At 39.2% G+C, this 23,160-nt stretch overlaps 2 protein-coding genes across 3 annotated transcripts in view; one reads left to right on the forward strand and one right to left on the reverse strand.

The window, feature by feature from the left end:
- The first annotated feature begins 607 nt into the window (after positions 1-607).
- On the forward strand, positions 608-2,297 carry dexi (Dexi homolog (mouse)). The gene is made up of 2 exons (XM_036590335.1): positions 608-1,667; positions 1,745-2,297. Exon 1 carries the CDS (start codon positions 1,263-1,265, stop codon positions 1,530-1,532), a length of 270 nt encoding a protein of 89 aa, XP_036446228.1. The 5' UTR covers positions 608-1,262; the 3' UTR covers positions 1,533-1,667; positions 1,745-2,297.
- Positions 2,298-6,780: 4,483 nt separating this feature from the next.
- The window catches only part of ciita (class II, major histocompatibility complex, transactivator), a 39,906-nt gene continuing 23,526 nt past the window's right edge, over positions 6,781-23,160 (reverse strand). For both annotated transcript variants that reach the window (XM_036590031.1, XM_036590032.1), the window contains exons 12-20: positions 20,381-22,067; positions 17,076-17,255; positions 15,469-15,534; positions 14,772-14,852; positions 13,500-13,583; positions 13,326-13,409; positions 12,840-12,923; positions 9,296-9,379; positions 6,781-7,035 (exon numbers count right to left, since the gene is read on the reverse strand). In XM_036590031.1, coding sequence (XP_036445924.1) covers positions 6,960-7,035; positions 9,296-9,379; positions 12,840-12,923; positions 13,326-13,409; positions 13,500-13,583; positions 14,772-14,852; positions 15,469-15,534; positions 17,076-17,255; positions 20,381-22,067 — 2,426 coding nt within the window. In that variant the 3' untranslated portion in view covers positions 6,781-6,959. The remainder of the gene's footprint in view (positions 7,036-9,295; positions 9,380-12,839; positions 12,924-13,325; positions 13,410-13,499; positions 13,584-14,771; positions 14,853-15,468; positions 15,535-17,075; positions 17,256-20,380; positions 22,068-23,160) is intronic.

The following is a 23,160-nucleotide window of genomic DNA, read 5'->3' on the forward strand; positions in this document are numbered from 1 at the left end:
GACTTTTACTCTCTTACTGTGACATAATCTTGACTTAGCATCTCATAATTAAGACTTGGCATCTCTTTACTCTCTTACTACGTCATAATAATGACTTACTTTTCTCATAATTATGACTTCCCTACTGGAAAAACCCATAGAACCGTTAAGTGTTTCTGTTGGTTCCTGATGGTTTAGTAATGTGTTTTGACTCCCTGATGGGTTGATGTCACAACGTAAAGGATCCTGATGGTTTATCAGGCGACCAACGGCTGATGCTAAAAGTATCTGACGATGGTTTCCTAATGGGATCTAAAGGTGTTCCACGGAAAAGTGGTGGTCTCTGTTGGAAACCGTTAAGCCAGTTCCCTTAGACAGCAATAAGGTTCGTTTTCAGCAGGGTTATTATTTCATAAAGACGGTAATTATGACGTAATACCTCATTTTTTAATATATGTAAAGGATTAAGCCACACTTATGAGACGCTAAATCATTATTACGAGGTTCTGAGTCCTAATTATGGACAACTTTCTCATCATTGTGACTTAAAAGTGTAGAAATGTCGATGTATTTTTCCCCGGTGGCGTAAACGGGCTTCCATAGCGCTCGGACTCCATTTCCCAGCGTTCATTTCGGGCCGACGGCTTGTCGACGTATACAGTAGAGCGACGCTTGTTTTTGTTCTTCGTCAAACCTTATTTTGGCTCTTGTTTGTTTGTTTCGCCGTAAACATTGTTTTTTTGGTCACTAAATGTGCTCGACTCGACAGGGTGGGGAAGAATGCGCCCTGAAATCATCTGAAAAAGTGGCGGAAGTCGAGCAGAGAGAAAGACGTGGAGCGAAAAGGGGCCTTGAAGATGGATATTAGTGGCTGCAGTTCTCTCAGACCGTTAGGAGACGTCTTCTGAGCTTTTTTGGGGAAAAAGAAAGGTCTGACACACTTTCTCTGTCTCTAAACTGCCATGTCAGCTCGCCAGCCTGCTACCAGTTGAAAGGCATGCTGAAAAACCCCTCTGCAGCTCCATGAGCTTGAGCCTACTCATTCTTCTGGACATGTGGAGGATGTGATTGGACCGGAGTGGAGATTGGATCAGCTTCTGAAAGCTGACACGTGCTGAAACAGACCACAAGCTCTGCAGTTATGACCCCACCATCTCTCCAGTATTTCCACTTCTTCTGACCACTTCTAACTGCAGTCTCCTGCTCCTTCTTCTCGCCATTGCTGCTTCACTTCACTGTCTGCAGGATTGTCCCAAGAGACCGGCTCACATGTGTAGGATTCTATGACCCACTCAGTCTATTTGCAGCTAGATTCCGTGGAATCGTTCATCGACGAGCTTCCATATATGTTTTATCTTGGCCTGTTTTTTGTCAACGTGTTAATACTCTACTATGCCTTTCTGATGGAATACATAGTCCTGAATGTAGGGATTGTGTTCCTGCCAGAGGATATGGACCAGGCCCTGGTGGATTTGGGCGTTCTCTCCGACCCAGCCTCCGTCCCGTACGACACAGACACCGAGTTAGATGTTTTTGAGGGATATCTGGAGTAGACCGTCCAAGGCCCGAGCACTTTGGTGGGAGGAAGTGCACCAGAGGCCTACAGGAGCCATGGAGATCTTGGAAGCCGGGCAGGAAGAGATGTCGCCCTGGACGTTTCGCCGAAGAAGATGCCCACGCGTTAGAAAGTAAGCGGGTTTCACTGTAATGCACATACTGTAGATGATATGCCTGTGCCAACATGCTGGGTGTCGTATCTCCACAGGTTGTTCAGGGTCAAGGGAGGACTGACCTTGAGATCAGACGGCATTTTCCCAGGGAAAGACTGATACCACGCTCCAAGGTCTCCCGGAAGAGATGGATGTCAGACAGCACCCAGCACTGTGGCTGTTAAATAACCACATTCACTTACTTATTTCTAAACTTCATTCTCTGATATTGCCATAATTTTGTTTCACATGCCAGCCATAATGGAGGACTTCCATCGCGTTACATGCACACCGTTTGGTTTTTGCAACAGATCTAATAGTAATAAAGCACCTAACATCGACCTTTGGTTAGTTCGGCCAGGCTAGAAAGCTGTGATGCCTGGCCTAATTCTGCATGAGCATTTTTCTTTTCTAGACTAGATCGTCTTAGGTAAGCAATACACCATGAGACTGGCAGGGTTCTTAAATCCTCAGTATTGTGCTGCTTTATATGAGATTCTCTAATGAACTGTACATTTGTTACATGCTGTAAATTATGTATTTGATCTGATGTATTTCAGATACCCACAATATATATTATATATTTAATAAATAATTACTTTCACTTTATGTAAGTCCCAAATGAGCACTGCATTTTCTTTTTTTTGCTTGTGTAACGTGCTTAAAAGGGGGATTCCACCTTTTTTGTTTTATATATCTGCATAATTCAATGGTTAAGATGCAAACAGAGTCATTCAGAGCGGTTTGGTCTGAAATGGTTCGTTCTAGAGTCAGAACTGTTCACAGTGGTGGTGATAGGAACCAGACGTCCACCTCTAAAAGCTCCCTCACAGAGAGTTACTACATGAAATGGTTACAGATATTGTAATGTTTGGGCATGATTTGTTGTTTTCAAATCTGTTTGTGAGGGAGAGGTACATACCAGGTGTTGTGAGGCAAAATGGCCCCCAAAGAAAACTAATTTTTTTTCAGATTTTCCACTATTTTCCATCATCAACATTCCATATAGACTCAGAAGACTCGTGTAGGTTCACTGGGAGTTTTGGGTAGTAAATAAAATGGCTATATTTGTGTTATTCATCAGTTGCGTGAAACTTGAATATATAATGTTCATCTTACTCCCACTAACACTTAAAGGGGAATTCCAGTGATGTTTCAAAATTTCTCCATAATTAAGTGACTGAGATGTAAACAGGGATTCAGAGTGGTTTGGTGTGAAATGCTACATTTTACAGTCAGAACTGTTCACAGTGGTGCTGATAGGAACCAGACGTCCACCTCTAAAAGCTCCCTCACAGAAAGTTACTACATGAAATGGTTATGAATTCACTGCCTGATGACTGAGACACTGTTTAATGATGATAGTTATGTGATAAACTTTTGGCCTAAAATGTATTTTAATCCATTTTGATTTTCCACTATTTTCCATCATCAACATTCCATATAAACTCAGAAGACTCATGTAGGTTCACTGGGAGTTCTGGATAGTAAATAAAAGTCTATATTTGTGTTGTAGTCATGGCGACCCCTGGTTCCTATCACCCCCACTGTAAGGAAATCTGAGTCTCTACAGTCAACCGTTTTGATAGTGTTTCCTCAGGTGACTTTGCAGGATGTGATCAAGCTGTAGGCAAGAACAGTCTGTCCACAACTACATAGAGAGGGATATTATGGTAGGGCTGCAGCGCAGAAGCTCCTCATTACAAAGACCAGTGACCACCTGAGAGGTCAGTGGTGGTCACATCAGCACAGGTCTACAGACGTGATTTGGTCAGAAGAGTCATCCTTCACCATGTTCTCCACAAGAGGGCGAGCGTATGTGCAAATTACACCAAAAGAGCAGTACAGGCCTGCATGCTGGAACCCTACAGTGAGGGGGTCCACTGGCTCTGTTATGCTGTGGGGGTCATTTTGCTGGCAGGGTTGGGTAGTGATGGAATGTTTCTATACTTGGTGTGAACTTACAGCTCAGTTGAAAGCAAAATACGTTAAGTTTCACCCCTAAACGTTACAAACACGTGTACATAGAACACACTGCAAAAATGGTATCCTGGCAAGTAAAATTATACACAGATCAGGCATAACATTCTGACCACCTCCTTGTTTCTACACTCATTGTCCATTTTATCAGCTCCACTTACTATATAGGTGCACTTTGTAGTTCTACAGTTACAGACTGTAGTCCATCTGTTTCTCTGATACTTTGTTAGCCCCCTTTTACCCTGTTCTTCAGTGGTCAGGACCCCCATGGACCCTCACAGAGCAGGTACTATTTGGGTGGTGGATCATTCTCAGCACTGCAGTAACACTGATGTGGTGGTGGTGTGTTAGTGTGTGTTGCGCTGGTCTGAGTGTCACTGCTGCATAGTCCACCAACCAAAAATATCCAGCCAGCAGCGTCCTGTGACCACTGATGAAGGACTAGAGGATGACCAACACAAACTGTGCAGCAGCAGATGAGCTATCGTCTCTGACTTTACATCTACAAGGTGGACTGACAAGGTAGGAGTGTCTAATAGAGTGGACAGTGAGTGGACACAGTGTTTAAAAACTCCAGCAGCACTGCTGTGTTGGACAAACTCAACGAACAAAGTTCGTTATCTTGAGATCATGACTTAAGTATCATGTGATCTCAAGATAACAATCCAGAAAAATTATAGCATATGTAGTTACATAACTACAGAGCCCTGCTGGTGGCATCCTCTATAAACAAAAATAATGCGTGGTCACAACTTAGTAAGACGTGGGAATGAGATACTTATGTCGTGGCCACGACTTAGTAAGCTGTGGGAACAAGATCGTAATGTGTGGTCACGACTTAGTAAGGTGTGGGAATGAGATAATTAGGCCTTGACCACTGCTTAATAAGGCATTATCTCATTCCCACACCTTACTAAGTTGCATTAAGATCTCGTTCCCACACATTAATATGGTGTGTCCACACATTATTGTTATTTATATGAGATGTCACCAGCAGAGTTCTGTACTGGTCTTCCGTAGTAAACCACACTAATGTTATCCTGTTAGCTGAGTGAGTCAGAGACGTTTCAGTTACATTTCAAATGAAAATGAAAACACAGCCGACCCTCGATCACCTCCCACTGTCTGGTCCGCTGCCTCTGAAGTAAACCGCTTTGTTTTGGGCGCCACTGATCAAAGTTTTGTTGTTTTTCTGAGTGAAAATAAGTGCAAACTTCTGCATGTTTTAATCAGTGGTGGACGAAGTACACAAACCATGTGCTTGAGTTAAAGTAGAGACACCCAAGGTAAAATATTACTCCAGTAAAAGTAGAAGTTCCTCCCTTTAGACCTCCACTTGAGTAAAAATACAAAAGTATTTACCTTCAAATGTACTTAAGTATCAAAAGTGAAAGTACTAAAAGATTAATTATGACTCTGATGTCCTGTTATCCTTTTTGTAACAAGACTCGCTTCATTAACTCAGTTTAGGTGAAAATACTCCAGTGTGACTCTTGGTAAACCAGTCTTTAATAGAGTCATTAATTAGTGACGCTGATGTCTATTACTATTCATAAACATAAACTAGCAAAAACTAATTTACAATAAAATGAAATAGTGTTTGTATAAATTCAGAATAAAGACCCGTCAGTCACAACTGCATATGTGTACATATTTCTATATTGTGGTCTATTTACACAAAGTTAGGTTAGTTCATCATTTATGTTGAATAGACTCTCCCAAAATTTTACGCTGCTGCACTGATGTTGAACCGTGTGCTGCACTGGGTCGGTATGATCAACAGGTCAAAACAAGCTCAAAACAAAGTGCGCTGTGCCCTGATTGGTGTTCTTGCTTCACACTTCTTTCGTTTTGACATGTTATGTTTTTATACACACATAAACCAAAAGGAACGACAGATTTCTCATAATGTAGTGGATATTTTACTTTGAAATGTGGAGTGAAAGTAAAAAGTCACCCAAAATGGAAATACTTCAGTATAGATGCACGAAAAAACTACTTAAGTACAGAAATGAATTACATTTACTTCGTTACTGTCCACCACTGGTTTTAATACACAATTACTGCTTAACACAACATATTAGGGAATAAAATAAACCTAAAATGTGGCCTGTGCACAAGTTACGCCACATTTTATATTAGATGTGTTACTTTTTTCTGATATATTAGGCTCAGTGATTGAATAGAAATTGTGCACCAAAAACTTTCCCAAAAAAATGTCATATTTAAGTTTAAGTTAACATGTAATCTGATTGAGGGTGTTTTAATGCTAATCCTCCACATTGAGGGGAGCCACTTGAGGTGGTTCGGGTGTCTGATCAGGATGAGCCCTGGACGCCTCCCTTTGGGGGTTTACCAGTCACAGCCTACTGGGACAAGACCCCGAGGTTGTCCTAGGACCCGCTGGTGGGATTACATCTCCAAGTTGGCCTGGGAGCGGGTCGGGGTCCCCTGGAATGAGCTGGAGGAAGTTGCGGGATAGGGTCATCTGGGATTCTCTGCTCTCCCAACTGTTACCGTGACCCTATCTGGATGTAGTGTTTTAAGATGATGATGATGATGTTTAAACTTTTTCATATGACTGTAAAGTAATGGCCTGTCTTTGGGGAGCCTTTAGCCTTTAGCCTAAGCCAAACATGGAGGCATAGACCCATTTCCGTACTTCTGTTTGCTCCCATTCGGCCTGAGGCACAGCATTTACATTCAGGTGTAGAGGTGCCAGAATGTAACAGCTGCACCATTTAAGGTGGATTGGAAAAAATTGAAACGAAAGGCGGCCAAATGAAATGCCGATTCCAATTCTGTAGAGATTAAGACATTTTACGCCGTTGTCACCAGATGTTAGAAAGAAATACTGACAGGTTTGTCTATATATAAATTTAGTGATTGTTAAAAATATTTCTTATTAAAAATGAAGGCACATTTCAGAGTAAGGAGTCTGTTAACCCGCAAAAATAGGCTCACTTAAGCATCTAAAATGGTTTTATTTCAAAATCTATTTAAAAAAAAAGTTCAATTATAATTTTAATCAAATGTTTGTCCAAATTTGTTTTTGCAATTTTCTGAAATTGTTTAAAGAAACACACACAATCCAGTTTATTTCTTAAAAAAAGTTTTATGAGGTGGCCAAATGCTCATAAAAAGTAACCGACAGAAATAGTGCATCTCAATAACATTATTGTACCTTACGGTTTAGTGTCTTTGCTGAGGAAACAGCATTGCATAGAATTCAGTGCATTGTTGCATAAGGAACTGTTAGTAGCAGCAGTTAAAGGGCAGGTAGTAAGTGCTTTACAGGGCTCTGATCCTGGGGTCCTGAAGCCGAAGATGATCGAAAACCCCAAGAGGGATGCAGTTGTTCCACATTCTGGGAAAGAAGAGAAACTACATTAATCGAGGATCTCAGTAATCCTGGAGGATGAACACTCTGCACTCTGGACTGATGCAGCAGTTCAACCAAAACACCAGACTAATGAAGAATAGCAGAGGATCAGTTGACTGAGGCCGTTTCAACATAAAGGTCTATCATAATGTTTATTACGCTTCATTACCCATACGGAAAAAATATATTTCAAATGTATTTATTTAGTATATTTTTTGGAAAACATGAAAATGGCAAAAAATGTATTCGTTAAATGTATTTTTAAATGCATTTATTTGTATTTGTTATTATATTTTTTCAGTTGTATGTAGTTTTAACACAGGTTACAGGTATAACTAAATATACCTGAGCTGAATGGACGGTACTGACTTTACATTAACCATGTACGTCTGCAGTGAGACTCTCACACACAATGTATTTCAACTATAAATACCTGCATTTTCACAGAGTATCAACACCCACAACACTCGGTTGTCATGTTAAAGGTTCATTTGATCATATTTAAAATGATGATACTGGAATACAAACTCATTTCTAAAGGTATCAGACAGTGAAGAGCATCAGACAGGATTTTGGATATTTTCATACATTTTCAAATGGATTTGATAAACAAATTTACACACATTTATTTTTATATGGTTCATTTCTAGGAGTAATATTTCACCATACATTTTAAAAGAAATGCATTTTAAACTAGAAAGGGGAAGTTCATGAACAAACTTTAAGTTGGCTGGTGGATGGTAAAGTTCCGCCTTAAATTCTGTGCCACCCTAATCTTAGTGCTACCTTAAATGGAGTTCCACTGGAAAATCAGTGCCACCTTAATCTTAGTGCTATGTTAATTGCAGTTCCACCTTAAGTTCAGTGCCACCTTAAATGTAGTTTCACCTTAAATTCAGGGCCACCATAAGTAGAGTTTCACCTTAAATTCTGTGCCACCTTAAAAGAAGTTCCACCTTAAATTCTCTGCCACCTTAAATTCTGTGCCACCTTAAATTTAGTGCTATGTTAATTGCAGTTTCACCTTAAATTCAGTACCACTTTAATTTTAGTGCTACCTTTAATAGAGTTCCACCTCAAATTCCTTAAAGTTTCATGGTTCTAGTTTGAAAACTGTGGGACGAGAAACATTTTTTGAGCGTAGAATAATAATAATAAGATTACGAAGAACAGTAAATTGACTTTTTCAAGCCAACTTAAATATATTTGATTAATATGGTAATATATTCTATAATATATTTTAGTGTTTGGAATGTATTTCAGCATCGACTGCAGTGTATTTGAAATGCAATTCATACAAATATATGTCCATATGTTCTTTTCTATATGGGTAATTGTGCTAAAGTGAAGGTTTCCTTATTAATGCCTGATTTCATCATACAGAACAGAATCAGTGAACCTGACAAGCCTATGACGAGGAGTTAAAGGGCCCATATCCCACATTCTTCTTGCATTATGACCAGAGGTGGACAGATCTGTGACGGCCCCACACCGATACTGATATGACATCACGAATGATTACATTTGTGTGTTTTTATAAAAAATGCATAATTATTAATCATTATTCATCTCCAACCTCTCTTTACCCCTCACAACTAAACAGGCTGTTTTTAACAGAATTTGAAAACGCAAGTCGCCCTTTACATTGTGTTAAAATGTCATGATGACCAAAACAACAGAAACACTCCAAAATAACCATAACAGTCACCATTTTGGAGATATATGTAAATGAGCTGTAAACGAGCTCTGTTCTGATTGGCTGTTCTGTATTTTGCCTGTATTCAGAAAGCAGTTCATTCCTTATAACAGAGGTCTTCAAATCCAGACCTTAAATCCTGTTTCCTGTCCTAAAACCTGTGCCATATAGTGTCAGCATAAGTGGGCGGGACTAATCTGCTGCATAGGTGGATATATGTAAGTGTGCCGTTTTTTGTGACATCACAAAAACAGCAGACTCAAAACATGAGTGTTTGCAGCTTGGTTTCCATATATGGACTGTACGGACTGGGCAGTGAACACTACAGTTTATATACTACATCAATCTCATTTAAAAAAAAAAGCATGGGAGATTCAGTTTTGCATGATATGGGCCCTTTAATATTAACATACTGTAACCGTAAAGAAGCTAAAAATTGCACATATGAAAGTGAATGTAAACGTATTGAGTATGACGTATATAACATTTGAGAATGCACATTTAATAAGAGAGTATAAGTATTCTTTATAATGAGTTTTAGAGACTTACTGAAGGGACTTCATGCTCGGGGAGCTTTTTAAGGCCGCGCTGAGCTTCTTAGCGCCAACATCTGTGAACTTGTTGTACTTGACACTGTGGATGCAGAAAAGAACATATTATTATTATTTTACACTGTAAGCAACTGTGAATACAGTAAAAGCATTACAAGACCTCTAGTGATAAACTCATTCCACCATTTGCAGTAAAAAACAGCAAAAGTATTCACTTTTGGGAGCAAGAGGTGAAACATTACTGGTTATTGTTATTTTGCCCTGCCCACTGGTGCATGGTGACATCATCAAATAATCAGAAGTCATTACCATTACCAACATTACCATAAACATCCGTCAGGCTCCTCCTGTCAATGTTTTTAAAAACCAGTTAAAAACATGTTTCTTTAAATTAGCGTTTAACTAGGTTTTTTTTATTGTTTCCTTTGTTTTTACTGGAATATTACTATTACTTTTACGTTGTTGTTAGTTGTATTTTTATCTTGTGCTTCTTACTTGTACTTATTACTAATATGTCCCCCTTTCTGCTATTTATTTGTTTATTTCATCTTTGATAATCTTTTTTTCTTTCTTTTGTTGTTTTTACTTTGTATTGTGAAGCACTTTTAGCTGCATTTTTAATGTATGAAAGGTGCTTTTATATATATATATATATATATATATATATATAAAAAGATGATTTAGAGGTGAGGCTAAAGTTAAAATGACATTTTGATGTAAGATTAAAGGACATAAAATTTAGTTTTTTGTTTTTACACAATATGATGAATTGAGATTAATATGACCAGAGACACAAACTAGCAAGATACAAAAAAAGGACAATTTTGATGTCAGTTTGACTAAAACTCCACTATACAGATGTGCATTTGCCACTAATTTATACATTTATGTAAAAGAAACACTTCAACATTTGTTCAATCTTACTTTTTCTGCCCCCTTTGTGGCAAATAGACAATAATTCCCTGTATTTAGTGAAAGACACAAAACCTATTGACTCAAAACTCACTTGTTGTAATAGAAGCCAATGAAAAGCTGCTTAGAGCCCATTGGCTCCTGTTGTAAATCAGTCTCGGGTGAACAGGTTTCTGTTCTTTTACAGTTCAGTGAAACATGTCAAACTTATCATCCATGGTAACTGACAGTACAATACAGATGTGGCAGAGAGAGATTAGGTTACCCCCTTAAATGCCCAGGCCCCACCGACAGGCCCAAAGCTTTAATACACACTTCTATAGTCCAAGAATAGCTCAGCCAGTTTGCACTGAAGTCCCTGTAGTTTCTGAATCATAAGCCTCAGTATGTAATAAGCCTGAGATTATAAGGGGTTGACATATTTGTCATATCTGACAAGGTGTCAAAATAAAAGTCAATATTCAGAGCTGCAACAGCTTCTGTTCTCTTGATTTCCCACACTAGACAGAGCTGTTCAAAATAAAACAGCCCAAAGTGTGGCCCACAAAGACGTTTGATGTGGCCTGCTGGAAAGCTACCCAACCTCAACCACCCACACAACGAGAAAAAAAACGAATATATAACTTTTCAATTTAACTTATTAACCCCTAAAATGGTCAGGGTCCACCAGCAGGCCCAGCGTTTTGATTACACACTTCTATAATCTAAGAATAGCTCAGCCAGGTTGCATTGAAGTCCCTGTAGTTACTGAATAATAAGCCTTAGTCTGTAATAAGGCTGAGATTTTAAGTGGTTAAAACATGCAGGAGTATTCCTTTAAAAACAACAAGCACAAGTAATTTTTTTATTTCATACTGCATCATTAGATGGTTAATTAAAAGTCATTGTGTGAAACGCTCCGTTCTAGAGTCAGAACTGTTCACAGTGGTGGTGATAGGAACCAGACATCCACCTCTAAAAGCTCCCTCACAGAAAGTTACTACATGAAATGGTTATGAATTCACTGCCTGATGACTGAGACACTGTTTTATGATCGTTTTGAGAAGATTCTGGCCTTAATAATACATGCAGGGTGTTCTAAGGCAAAATAGTCCCCAAAGAAAACTTATTATTTCAGAATTTTCCACTATTTTCCATCATCAACATTGCATATAAACTCAGGAGACTCGTGTAGGTTCACTGGTGGTTTCACTCTGTTTACGTCTCACACACTCAATTATGCAGAATTTCTTTTTTGCCAATGCCAAGCCGTCTGTCACACCGATAATTAAGGCATTATTTACACATTTTATTCAGCAGCAGGTCGACACAGCACAATGACCAAGGAGTTAAATTGGTCATGAGTGAACACACAAACCACAAAAGCATGTTAGTTTCAGAACTGCAGTTAAAGCGACTCACGTCTCAAAAGGCAGACGTTTATAAAGTGTTTATTTCATGTTTACTCTTTTACTTTTATTTTCTCTTTCAACAGTACTCTCTTTTTTTGGAGGACTCCCACATCTGCATTTTCCCATCACTGATCCCACTACAAACAGTTTCAGTTTCAGTGTCATAAATAAACTGAGTAAATACAGTGAATAAAAAGCTGAATAAATACACAGTTTGGTTCTTCTGGGAAATTTGGTAGTTCTGGGAAGCCACGTCCTCCTGATTCACTGATTAGCCCCTTAATCCCTAACTAAACCCTGATAGCAAGAGGATAGTGGGCCACTGTCAGCCCACTGATGGCAGAGCTGGTGGTCCACTGGCATTTTGCTCAGTGTTTCCTGGGCGGCCCACCGGTGTTTTAGCAGAGAATTAGATAAAATTCCACTTATCGTCACTCATTTTCCACTCACAGTCTAAGTTACTGATTTTTCCGTCCTTCTTTTCTTTAGTTATACTTTGTAAATAAGTTTAGTAAATAATTTTATAATAATTATTTTAGAATAATTTTCTATAAAATCATTTTATATTAGGCCTAGTCATTATATATCAATATTTGTCTTAGATTTTTTTTATTTTCCAAACTAAAAGTCCCTGTGCATTTAAAATCTGTTTGAAGAGATTAAAATCTAGTTAGAGCTTGTATGCAGGATGGTAATCTGGGTGGTCCGAGGGGGGACCAGCAGTGGCAAACAGTCAGCGGGGTGCCGACTTCGTTAAGCCAGCAGACCGATATATGCTCTCTATCTGGGAAGGTCCGTATGAGGGTCCACACTTCAGTTCACTCTCATAACTACGCAACACATTTTAGTTTCACTGTAGTTCCTAAATCATTAATAAATTCGGAATAATCTGAAGTTTTAAGATTAATAAATACTCTCTATCCAGTAGGTTTCCAGCCTCTCTTATCCCTTAGTATCAAACAGGCATGTAAATGAGCTCTGCCCTCATTGGCTGTGCCTCTTTCAAACAGCAGTCCGGGCTGAAACCCTCCTTATAACTTTGATGTGAGTGGGCAGAGCTTAACAGCTATTGACTGTGTCTGTGTCTGCTTATTCAGCCTATAGCTGTTAAGCTCCGCCCACTTACAATGAAGTTATAAGGAGTGTTTCAGCCCATGTAAGTTGTATTTTAACTCCTTTTGTGGATATTATGAAGCTTTGTGTGTGTAAAATCATTTCTGATTGGTCAGTTGGACTTACTCCAGATCCAGCAGAGACTTCATGGCTGGTAAAACGGAGGCCAAGTTTTCAGCTCCGCTGTCCGCGATCAAATTCCCGTAGAGGCTGAAGGTGTCGGTGGGAAGGAGAGAGAGAATTAGTGCTTCATGTCAGTCGTCCATTAATGTTCAGTAACCACAGTTTTTTAACACTATAAGCAGAAACTAAAAGAGCTGCACAACACAATGTTTGCTGATTATATTGCAATAATGGCCACTGCAGTAGTGACATCACCAACGCTGCAATCTGTAAATAAGCCCTCAAACAAACAGGCTTTATTATCCAACAGCAGCGATATATATTATATATAAACATATATTATATCAAAATAAACATGCCGTTTTTCATGATTTTGTTCCTTTAACATACTGCTAAGCAAAACGCAACTATACAATCACAATAAGGTATTTTGCGCAGCCTTTGTAACTAATAACAGTTCAGAAAGTGGTTGTTTTTAAAAGGCTTTACCTGAGACTCTGTAGAGAGGAGGCCGCTGACAGGGCCTGGGCCAGTTTCTCCACTCCAGCGTCTCCGATACAGTTCTGAGACAGACTGGGGAGAGAAATAAATCAGAGGTCACATCGGGCCTTGGCTATTTCCAAGACAATGAAAGGATTCACCAACAACACATCTGACACTCACTTCAGCATCTTCAGAGATGACAGAGAGTGAAGGACACTCGCCAGCTTTTCAGCTTCACGGTCTCCGATTTTATTATTCTCCAGACTGGAGGAAAGAAGCATAACGTGGTTAAACAGCTTCTAGAACTGAAATGTAAAAAAGCTGCACTTTTCTGCCAAATGTTTATGTAAAATGCTTTGAAAAGATATTACAGATGTGCTGATAACATATTCCATATGGAAAAAATATATATTCCAAATCTATTTATCCAATATATTTTTGCAATGTATGAAAATGACCAAAAATATCTTAAAAATATTTTTAAATGCATTTATTTGTATTTGTTATTATATTTTTTCAGTTGTATGTAGTTTTAGCGAAGTTTACAGGTATAACTAAATATACCTGAGCTGAACGAACAGTACTGACTTTACATTAACCATGTACGTCTGCAGTCAGACTCTCACACACAATGTACTTCAAATAAACAAGATATCAGATCATAACTGCATTTTCACAGAGTATCAATACCCACAACACTCGCTTCTGTCCTGATAAAGGATCATTTGATCAGATTTAAAATGAAGATACTGGAAATTCATCTCTAAAGGTATCAGACAGTGAAGAGCATCAGACAGGATTTTGGCTGTTTTCATACATTTTTAAATGGATTTGATAAACACATTTACATACATTTATTTCTGTATGGTACATTTCTATGTGTAATATTTCCCCATACTTTTTAAAATAAATGTATTTTAAAATTATATGTGGTTAATATGACAAAATATTCTGAAATACATTTTAGTGGAATGTATTTCAGCATCGACTGCAGTGTGTTTGAAACACACAACCATATATATAATTCTTATTTTAAATCATCACTCAGCTTCAAACATCACACCATTTCTTCTATGTAAGTGTTGAAAACAGAGTTTCAATCAGGCTTGTAATGATATTTGAATTATAACCAAATTGTTTATACATGTAAAAGATCACAATAATATCACAATAGTCACAGTAGTACAGCTGCTGGATGAGCTTTTGCTTGGTGGTTAGCGTTCTCTCTACGAACCACATCAGCCTTGTGATTACTGAGGACACTGCTTATGTGTGCACAACCCAAGATTATGACCAGTTTACATCAAAACAGAAGATTTTTGGCAAAATTGAGTGCCCATAAGAGCAAGATTAACCTACTTAGAAAGAAAACGTGGATTTAAGGTTCTCTGGGGCTTCAAATACAGTGATGAAGTACTTAGGTATTTTCCATGTTCTAAGGACAGTGCTTACTCTAGGTGCTGAAGAGACTGGAGAGCAGGTAAGATCCCAGCGAGTTTGTGAAAAGCCCCGGGTCCGTTCTGCTGGCCGAGCCTTCAGTGTAAAGACAAAACACATACAAAGCTTGAGTCAAAATTTGACTGATTGACTCACTTAAATCCAGTGACATAATTTTGTGGGCAATCCCATTAACCGAGTTTAAACCGAGCCACAAAGACAAAGACCCTGTTTACACCTGGACTTTTCAGGGAACTTCTACACGGACTGTAAGCAGGTAAGACTTTAACATGCATTTATACACTGATCAGGTATAACATTCTGAGACACTGAGGTGTTTAAAAACTCCAGCAGCACTGCTGTGTCTGATCCACTCAGACCAGCGCAACACACACTAACACACCACCACCACGTCAGTGTTACTGCAGTGCTGAGAATGATCCACCACCCAAATAGTACCTGCTCTGTGAGGGTCCATGGGGGTCCTGACCACTGAAGAACAGGGTAAAAGGGGGCTAACAAAGTATCAGAGAAACAGATGGACTACAGTCTGTAACTGTAGAACTACAAAGTGCACCTATATAGTAAGTGGAGCTGATAAAATGGACAATGAGCGTAGAAACAAGGAGGTGGTCAGAATGTTATGCCTGATCGGTGTACTTTATACTGGTAGTCAGATCTGTCTCCGGTGTCTCCTGGACGTTGTACTCACTCATATTCCAGTTTGTGAAGATGCCTCACTGCAGGGATTCCATCCTCCAGAGCAGCTTCAGCATTGCTGAAATCACAACAGTGATCATCATCACAACAGTCTAAAATCTGTTATGAACAGAATTCTGCAGCACAATCTCAATTAATATACAACCCCATTTCCAAAAAAGTTGGGATGCTGTGCAAAATAAAAACAAAATGCAATGATGTGCAAATCCTTTAAACCCTATATTTCATTGAAATTAGTACAAAGACAACAAATCAAATGTTGAAATTCAGAAATTTTATTGTTTTTTGAAAAATATATGCCCATTTTGAATTTGATGCCAACAACACGTTCCAAAAAGGTGGGACAGGGGCAACAAAAGACTTGTAAAGTTGTGTAATGCTAAAGAAACACTTCTGAAAACCACTGTCTGTGAACACAGTTTGTCGCTGCATCCACAAATGCAAGTTAAAACTCTAAAACGCAAAGAAGAAACCAAATATAAACAGGATCCAGAAACACTGCCACCTTCTCTGGGTCCAAGTTAATTTACAATGGACTAAGAAGAAGTGGAAAAGTGTCCTGTGGTCTGACGAATCAACATTTTAAATTCTTTTTGGAAAGTCATGGACACTGTGTCCTCCGGGCTAAAGACCACTCAGCTTGTTATCAGTGCACAGTTCAAAAGCCAGTATTCATGATGGTATAGGGCGCATTAGTGCACATGGCATAAGTGACGTGCACATATGTGAAGGCACCATTAATGCTGGATGATATACACATGTTTTGGCAACATATGCTGCCATCCAGACGACGTCTTTTTCAGGGAAGGCCTTGATTATTTCAGCAAGACAATGTCAAACCACATTCTGCCTGTATTACAGCAGCATTGCTCTGTATTAAAAAAGTCTGGGTGCTTAACTGACCTGCCTGAAGTCCAGATCTGTCACCAATGATAACATGTGGTGCATTATGAAATGAAAAATATGACAAAAGGAGACTCTGAACTGATGAGCAGCTGAAATCCTGTGTCAAATAAGAACAGGAAAACATTTCACTTTCTAAACTACAGCAGTGTCTCCTCAGTTCCCAAATGCTTACAGAGTGTTGGTAAAGAAGAGGTGATGAAACACAGTGGTAAACAGGCCCCCGTCCCAACTTTTATGGAATGTGCTGTTGGCATCAAATTCAAAATGGCACATATTTAAAAAAAACAATACAATTTCTCAGTTTCAACATTTGATTTGTTGTCTTTGTAGTATTTTCCTTTACAAATATGGTTTACATGATTTGCACATCATTGCATTCTATTTTTATTTACATTCTGCACAGCGTCCCAACTTTTTTGGAATTGGGGTTGTAATTTGAAGTTGTGTAAATAAGGAAATCAAGGGTATCAAGGCTTTAAATACTAGATTAATATCATCTGTGAGCTATTAAAACATTAAAGCATGCAGTATGTTGTCGCTGTCCAATAAACTGTGGTGCATTTCCATGTTACATAGTATAAAAACAGCTGCTGTGTTCCAGCGGTGTAGAAAAACAAGAATTAAAAAATAAACAAACAGCATTTTAGTAGGAATCCGTCAGACTTGGTTGCTAAAGCAGTTCTGATGCCTCACCTCATCGGCAGCTTCTTTTCTCTGTGGATCTGGACAAGGAGGACCAGGTTCTCTATGTGACCCAATTGTGAGGCCTTAAATGGGTCTATGGTGAATTTTTCAATGGCATTTTTCAAGCTCAGCTCATCACTGCTGCGATGCAAGTCCTCCCACAGGTCAATGGTATCCATTGTAGGTGCCCTATAGGAATGACAATAATTAATAATAAGTTCTAATATGATATTTTGCTTAATTGCTTATAGGAATACACCGTTTTACATAATTCCTCGTGTATGTAGCCTGGGCCTGACATCCTAACCTCTTCCAAAGCCAATATACAGTGTTTACTGAGTCTTTTATTTACAGTCATTTGTGGTTTCTGTCCACTGGTTCTTATATGTAGAACTCCTAATTATAAATCGAAAGGATGGAACTCTATTACCAAAGTTGTAAAAACAAACAGAGATGTATTGTCACCACTTTGTTATTATAAAATGGCAGACTGTGACAAAATCAATCAATCGATAAGTTGCTTATTTAACATTATCAAAGGTTCTAAATTCTGATTGGCTGAGCCACAGTCAATGCTGTTGTAAAAACACAATATACACACATATTAATCGAATTGTGTATTAATGTTGCCAGTCATTAAAAATCAATGTGTTGATAACATTATGTCATAGCCTACTGTTAATGCGTCATGGACGAATTGTTTATTCTTAATAATTATTTTGTTATTTATTTAACATTGGTTTACCTCATCCATCATGTTTTATATAATATATATACACACACACACATATTGCTGTTGTTGGAAGAAAACCTCGTATCTCCAGGATACCAAAAGGGAAAAACCTACTTCACTTTTATTGTAAGTCAATGGAACCGGACTTTACTCCAAGTCGTTTTGGGCCGTTTCTTTTGGTCCAATCATCATGAAATTTACACACAATAAAAAGGGCAACTGGCATTTTCGGATTATGTCAAAAACTGAAAAACGACAAAAACGGAGATGGAAAAACGAGGTTTTCTTCCGACAGCAGCGATATATATATTTGGTTTCAGACCCAATTAATTTTTTCTGCAACTCTCACTCAAACTAACATCCTTTTGATGTTTGACAAACAAGTATCTGGGTCACAGACAATCAGTCATCCTGGCTGTCAGTATTTGGTGGAATGAATTCATGTCACCTGTGAAAGCTGACAAAAATCAAACTGAGGGTGAATAAAATATAAAATATTGCATTTTCTTCATCCAAAGAATCGTATTTAGTGTGCAAGATATCTTTAGTTACACACATATTCAAATTAATTCATCAATGTCTGAAAAAAAGCATGCAAATAAATTATACTCAGTGTTTAAAGGCCTTAAAATCCAAGAGCATGGGGTATTAATATTAAATATGTTTGTACGACACTCAAATCAAGCATTATGTTAAACATTCAGCAAAGTTTGAATGAAAAAAGAGGATAAAATATAAATAATGTAATGATTCTGCCCTCTGGCAAACGCTACCACAGCATGTGGTGCAAGACCACCAGACTCAGAAGGAGCTTCATCCCACAGGCCATCAGATACTCAGCTCCCTCTAACAACACACAACACACTGGCCTATCAGGACCGTTGAACTCCTGAACACACAGACCGTCTGAACACTTTCTTAGAACTCTGTCCTCTATATGAAAATGCAGCTATTTTTTTCTGTGCAATATTTACAATGTTCACATCACTTGAGCTCTTTATCACTATTCACCGGTGTCAAGTTTGCATTTCCTGTTATACTGTGCAATAATACTATCACTGAGAACAAAGTGTAATATTTTTTTCTATACAACGTGCAATATTTCTTACATTTCGCTGTTGTCGGAACAAAACCTTGTATCTCCATTTTTGTCGTTTTTCAGTTTTCCACATAATATGAAAGAACCTGTTGCTCTTTACATTGTATGTAAATTTTATGATGAATGGACCAAAAGAAATGGCCCAAAATTATTTTGAAAAATGTCTGGTTCCATTGACTTACATTAAAAGTAAAATAAGTTTTTTCCTTCTCCTGTAAGGTTACCATTTTGGAGATACAAGATTTTCTTCCGACAACAGTGTATATATATATATATATATATATCACTATTGTTGGAAGAAAATCTTGTGTATATATATATATATATATATATATAAATACATAGAGACTGTCTAGTACGTCTATGTGCAGTTGCCTTTATGTTATATTTATGTATAGTTTTGATCGAGAAACACAATCTCGTTCAGCTGTGCACTGATTGTTGTATAGTCTGAATGACAAAGTTCACTTTGACTTTGATTAATACTTAACACAACAGCATGAGTTAGCAGAGACAAACGAGTGTCCACTCACTAAAACATGCAGCTTTTATATAACAATCATAATATTAATAATAATGTTAATAATGTGTCAAACACAAGGCCCGCGGGCCAGATCAGGCCCGCCACACAATCCTATCCGGCCTGCAAAAGTATTTGAATTTTCTATTAATATTAGCCCATTTCACAATGCACTGCACTTCAGTCCCCAGCATGCACTGCTCAGCATAATGAGCTCTGACTCTTCTACCCAAACAACAGTCTATGGGACAGCGGTTACACCTCAATTCTACACAATTCCACACAGTTCCACACCAGCCATATCACTGAAATGAAGTTCAGCTGCAGTTCAGCCAATATAAACACTTAACATCAGCTAAGCAGCTCAGAAACTGAGCCTAAGTCTTCCTAACTTGCACCAAAGAAAAGATGCCAGGTGTGCAGATCAAGCAGATAGGTAGGTTTAAAAGACTCCTGGGGACATTTAAATTTTGAATGTTTCAAGTGCCCATAAAATATTTCAAGGTCTACTACAAGTGTCTGTATTTTACTGTTGAAGGTTTTGCATCATGTGAATAAACAATGGTCAGTTCAGCTTATAGCACAATACTAATTAAAAATCAAAAACATTTTTTTCTCTGGCCCACAGATTTGATGAGATTTTTTAAAATGGCCCTTTTACTGATTGGGTTTGACACACCTGTTCTAGGGGAACATGGGAACAAAGCTGTGTGGGAGGGACCACTGGCATCAGCCTTGTTATTGGTGAAGATGCTGCCTAGGTACGCGTGATCCAAGAGTAGGACCACCTAGTTTACATCAAAAGAGGAGAATTTTGGCAAAATCTAGCCATTTAGCGGATACTGGAAAGTTTTTCACAGGACGTATTCTGTACATGTACACTAAGAGCAGGATTCACGTTCCCTAGGGATTTAACACACAAGTTCTCGTAGACTTTGCTTTTTAAAAACATGACTCCTCACCGGAATGACGTGACGCAGTCCAACGCCACCAGCTCCTTGAGACCACTGAGAGGAATACACGTGTCCTGCATGTCAATGGAAAACGTCCGTTTGAGCCCCTTGGCGTGCTGAAGGAGGTGCCAGACAACATAGACATCCGTCATTGTGAGATGAGCCCCACAAAACGACAGGATGTCAGGAAGGTTCTTGACCAGGAGTTTGGCGAGCTTGACGTTACTGGCCTCATAGACACAGTGGAAGAGTTCCAGCAACCTGCTGGGAATCAACTCGCCTGGATTGAGGTTTTTCAGGTGGGCCTCTACGGCTTTCCTTTTGGCCTGGGCGTCCACGGAGCTTTGCAGAATACCACAGCAGTGAGGTGTTGCTTTCTGGTAAAGCGACCCAATAACAAACCTCTGCAGGACATCCTGCCATTCTCCATGCACTTTCCTCTTCCGGTGGTGGAGCACTGTCTGGGCCACTAACGTCCTGTCGTTCACATCTTTGGATTGAACCAAAAACAGAGCGCCAAGGAGGTTCTGCATGAAAAGATTGGCAAAGTAAGTGACCTGGCTCTTGCCAGACTCCTCACATACCGTATGGGATGTGAGGATCTCACAATTAATCCCACAGTCCAACAACTCCTTGGAGATCTCTTGATCTTGGCTTAAAAGGGAGCTGTAAGTCTTGAAACCCTCCCATGCCATGTTACACAGTTCCGTGATGTCCTGTTTGGATCCCTGCTCTTTAGCTGTCAGCTCTAGATGCTGGTCGAGGACTCTTTGGCACAAATCCGTTAGAGTCGATGGCAATGCGTAACCGTCGGTGTCTTGGTGCTCCATGAGGAAGCACGTAAACCGACACAGTAAAGGGTTGGAGCACAAGCTGAAGATGTACTTTTGGCTCTGGATCTTCCTCAGCGTGCTCTCCTGCTTTGAGGCATCTGCGAAATAGCTTGAGGTGTATGATTCTATGTCCTTGGGCGAGAAGCAGCAGAGCTCCAGAATGCTGTCCACTTTGCGCAGCAGCTGGTTCAGAACATCTTTGGGCCTGGTGGCTATCAAGAGAGTGCACCCTGACAGAATCTTTTTCTGGAAAAGGCCAGAAAACAGCTGCCTTACGCTGTAGCCATTGTCCGTGACCGAGGTAGCAAAGGACTGAAGGAGACCTTCGAGGTCTCCGATGTCATCGAAGCTGTCAAATACCAGGAGAACCTTATCTGGATTGGACAGCACATGTTTGAAAACAGCTTCCGAATCTTCACAGCCGGGGGTGGTGGACAGACCGAACAGCAAAGTCTTTAAGCTGTAATTCGGACTTGTCAAGTTCAAAACCTTGCAGTTCAGCAAAAAAACAAACTGGAACTGCGGAAGGCTGCCAGTGGCCCAGTCCAAAGCCAAGCGTTGGATTAACGTGCTCTTCCCCGTCCCGGCCTTTCCGAGGACGGTGATCAAACATTTGGGTTTGGGTCCACAGTTCTGGAAGACGTGGCTCCTGTCCACTGTGGCTTTCTTTCGCTCAGAGTCAATGAGCACCACAAGCTCTTTCTCCAGGCACTTGTTCGCATTCTTGCCAGTCCGGATTACGAGCTTCCTCTGCACCAGCTGAGTGTCAATGTAGTGAGAGTCCATCCTCAGGCCTCCTGGCATCAGGCTACAAGTTTTTCTTAGATGGGATTTCAGCTGCTGAATGAAGTCCTCAACTCGTTCTGTACACGAAAGAAACATGGCTTTATTTTATTATTTAGTAAACCTGTTTCAGTAACATGTGTATGGGTCTATACTCATAGGCTTGGTACAGCGACAAATTAAACGTACACAATATTTCACTTACCCTGAACACATTCGATCAAATCAGCTATGTTTGGTTTCCAGATTTCGCTTCTTTAGTTTAGCGCTGGAGCTACGAGTCTAGAGTTGCCAGCACTACAAGTCAATAGTCACCCAAATCTTTTCTGTAAATACATCCCCAAAACTTCTCTCAAAACGCTCCAGGTCTTGTAGACGTGGTTTAGGACTTACATTGAGCTATAAAACGAACTAAACTTCACTGTGTAGCTGAACATTGTGAGCAGACATTAACATTACATTAATGGCATTTGGCTCATGATAGAGAGGTAGGGCAAGGTATTGTTAGGAGTCTTGCCCAAGGACTCTTATTAGTATTGTGTAGGGTGCTTGCCTGAGCAGGGATCAAACCCCAATTTGCATTGTGGAAGGTAGAGGTGTTACCCACTACACTATTCAAGACCCTTTAGACAGCAGGTGCTGTGCTGGCTCATGCGTGGGTGCATGCACAACTCCCAGACATTATGGACACTAGTTTACATTCAAGATTTCTGTTGTTTTTAAATTAAAACATATATTTTCCGTTCAAAAATTCAAGATTAAACTGTTATTTATAATTAGAAAGAACAGAACACAATCTGTAGTGTCCATACGCCTGCATGACGTGCATGCGGATTCTTTGGTGGAGTCTGAATTCGGCACAACAACTGTATGTGTTTGTCTAAAGCGTCCAGCTACATAGTGAAGTTCACATTTATAGCTCAAAGTAAATCACACTGTGTCCTAAATCACATTTACATGTCTGCATCACCTTAATGAAGAACTGGATGCAGTTTGACTGGAACTTTTGGGGATGTATTTACAGAATTTACAAATATTTCATCAAACCATTCCTTTAAATTCCTCATTCTCTTATCTACATAATGTACATATTAGCTTATAATTAGTTACTGATTAATTCACAGTAGTTATTGCATAATTTATTATACACTGTTAGAAATAAAGGTTCTGTTC

The sequence above is a fragment of the Colossoma macropomum genome, unplaced genomic scaffold, assembly GCF_904425465.1.
Source record: "Colossoma macropomum unplaced genomic scaffold, Colossoma_macropomum, whole genome shotgun sequence".
Lineage (NCBI taxonomy): Eukaryota > Metazoa > Chordata > Actinopteri > Characiformes > Serrasalmidae > Colossoma > Colossoma macropomum.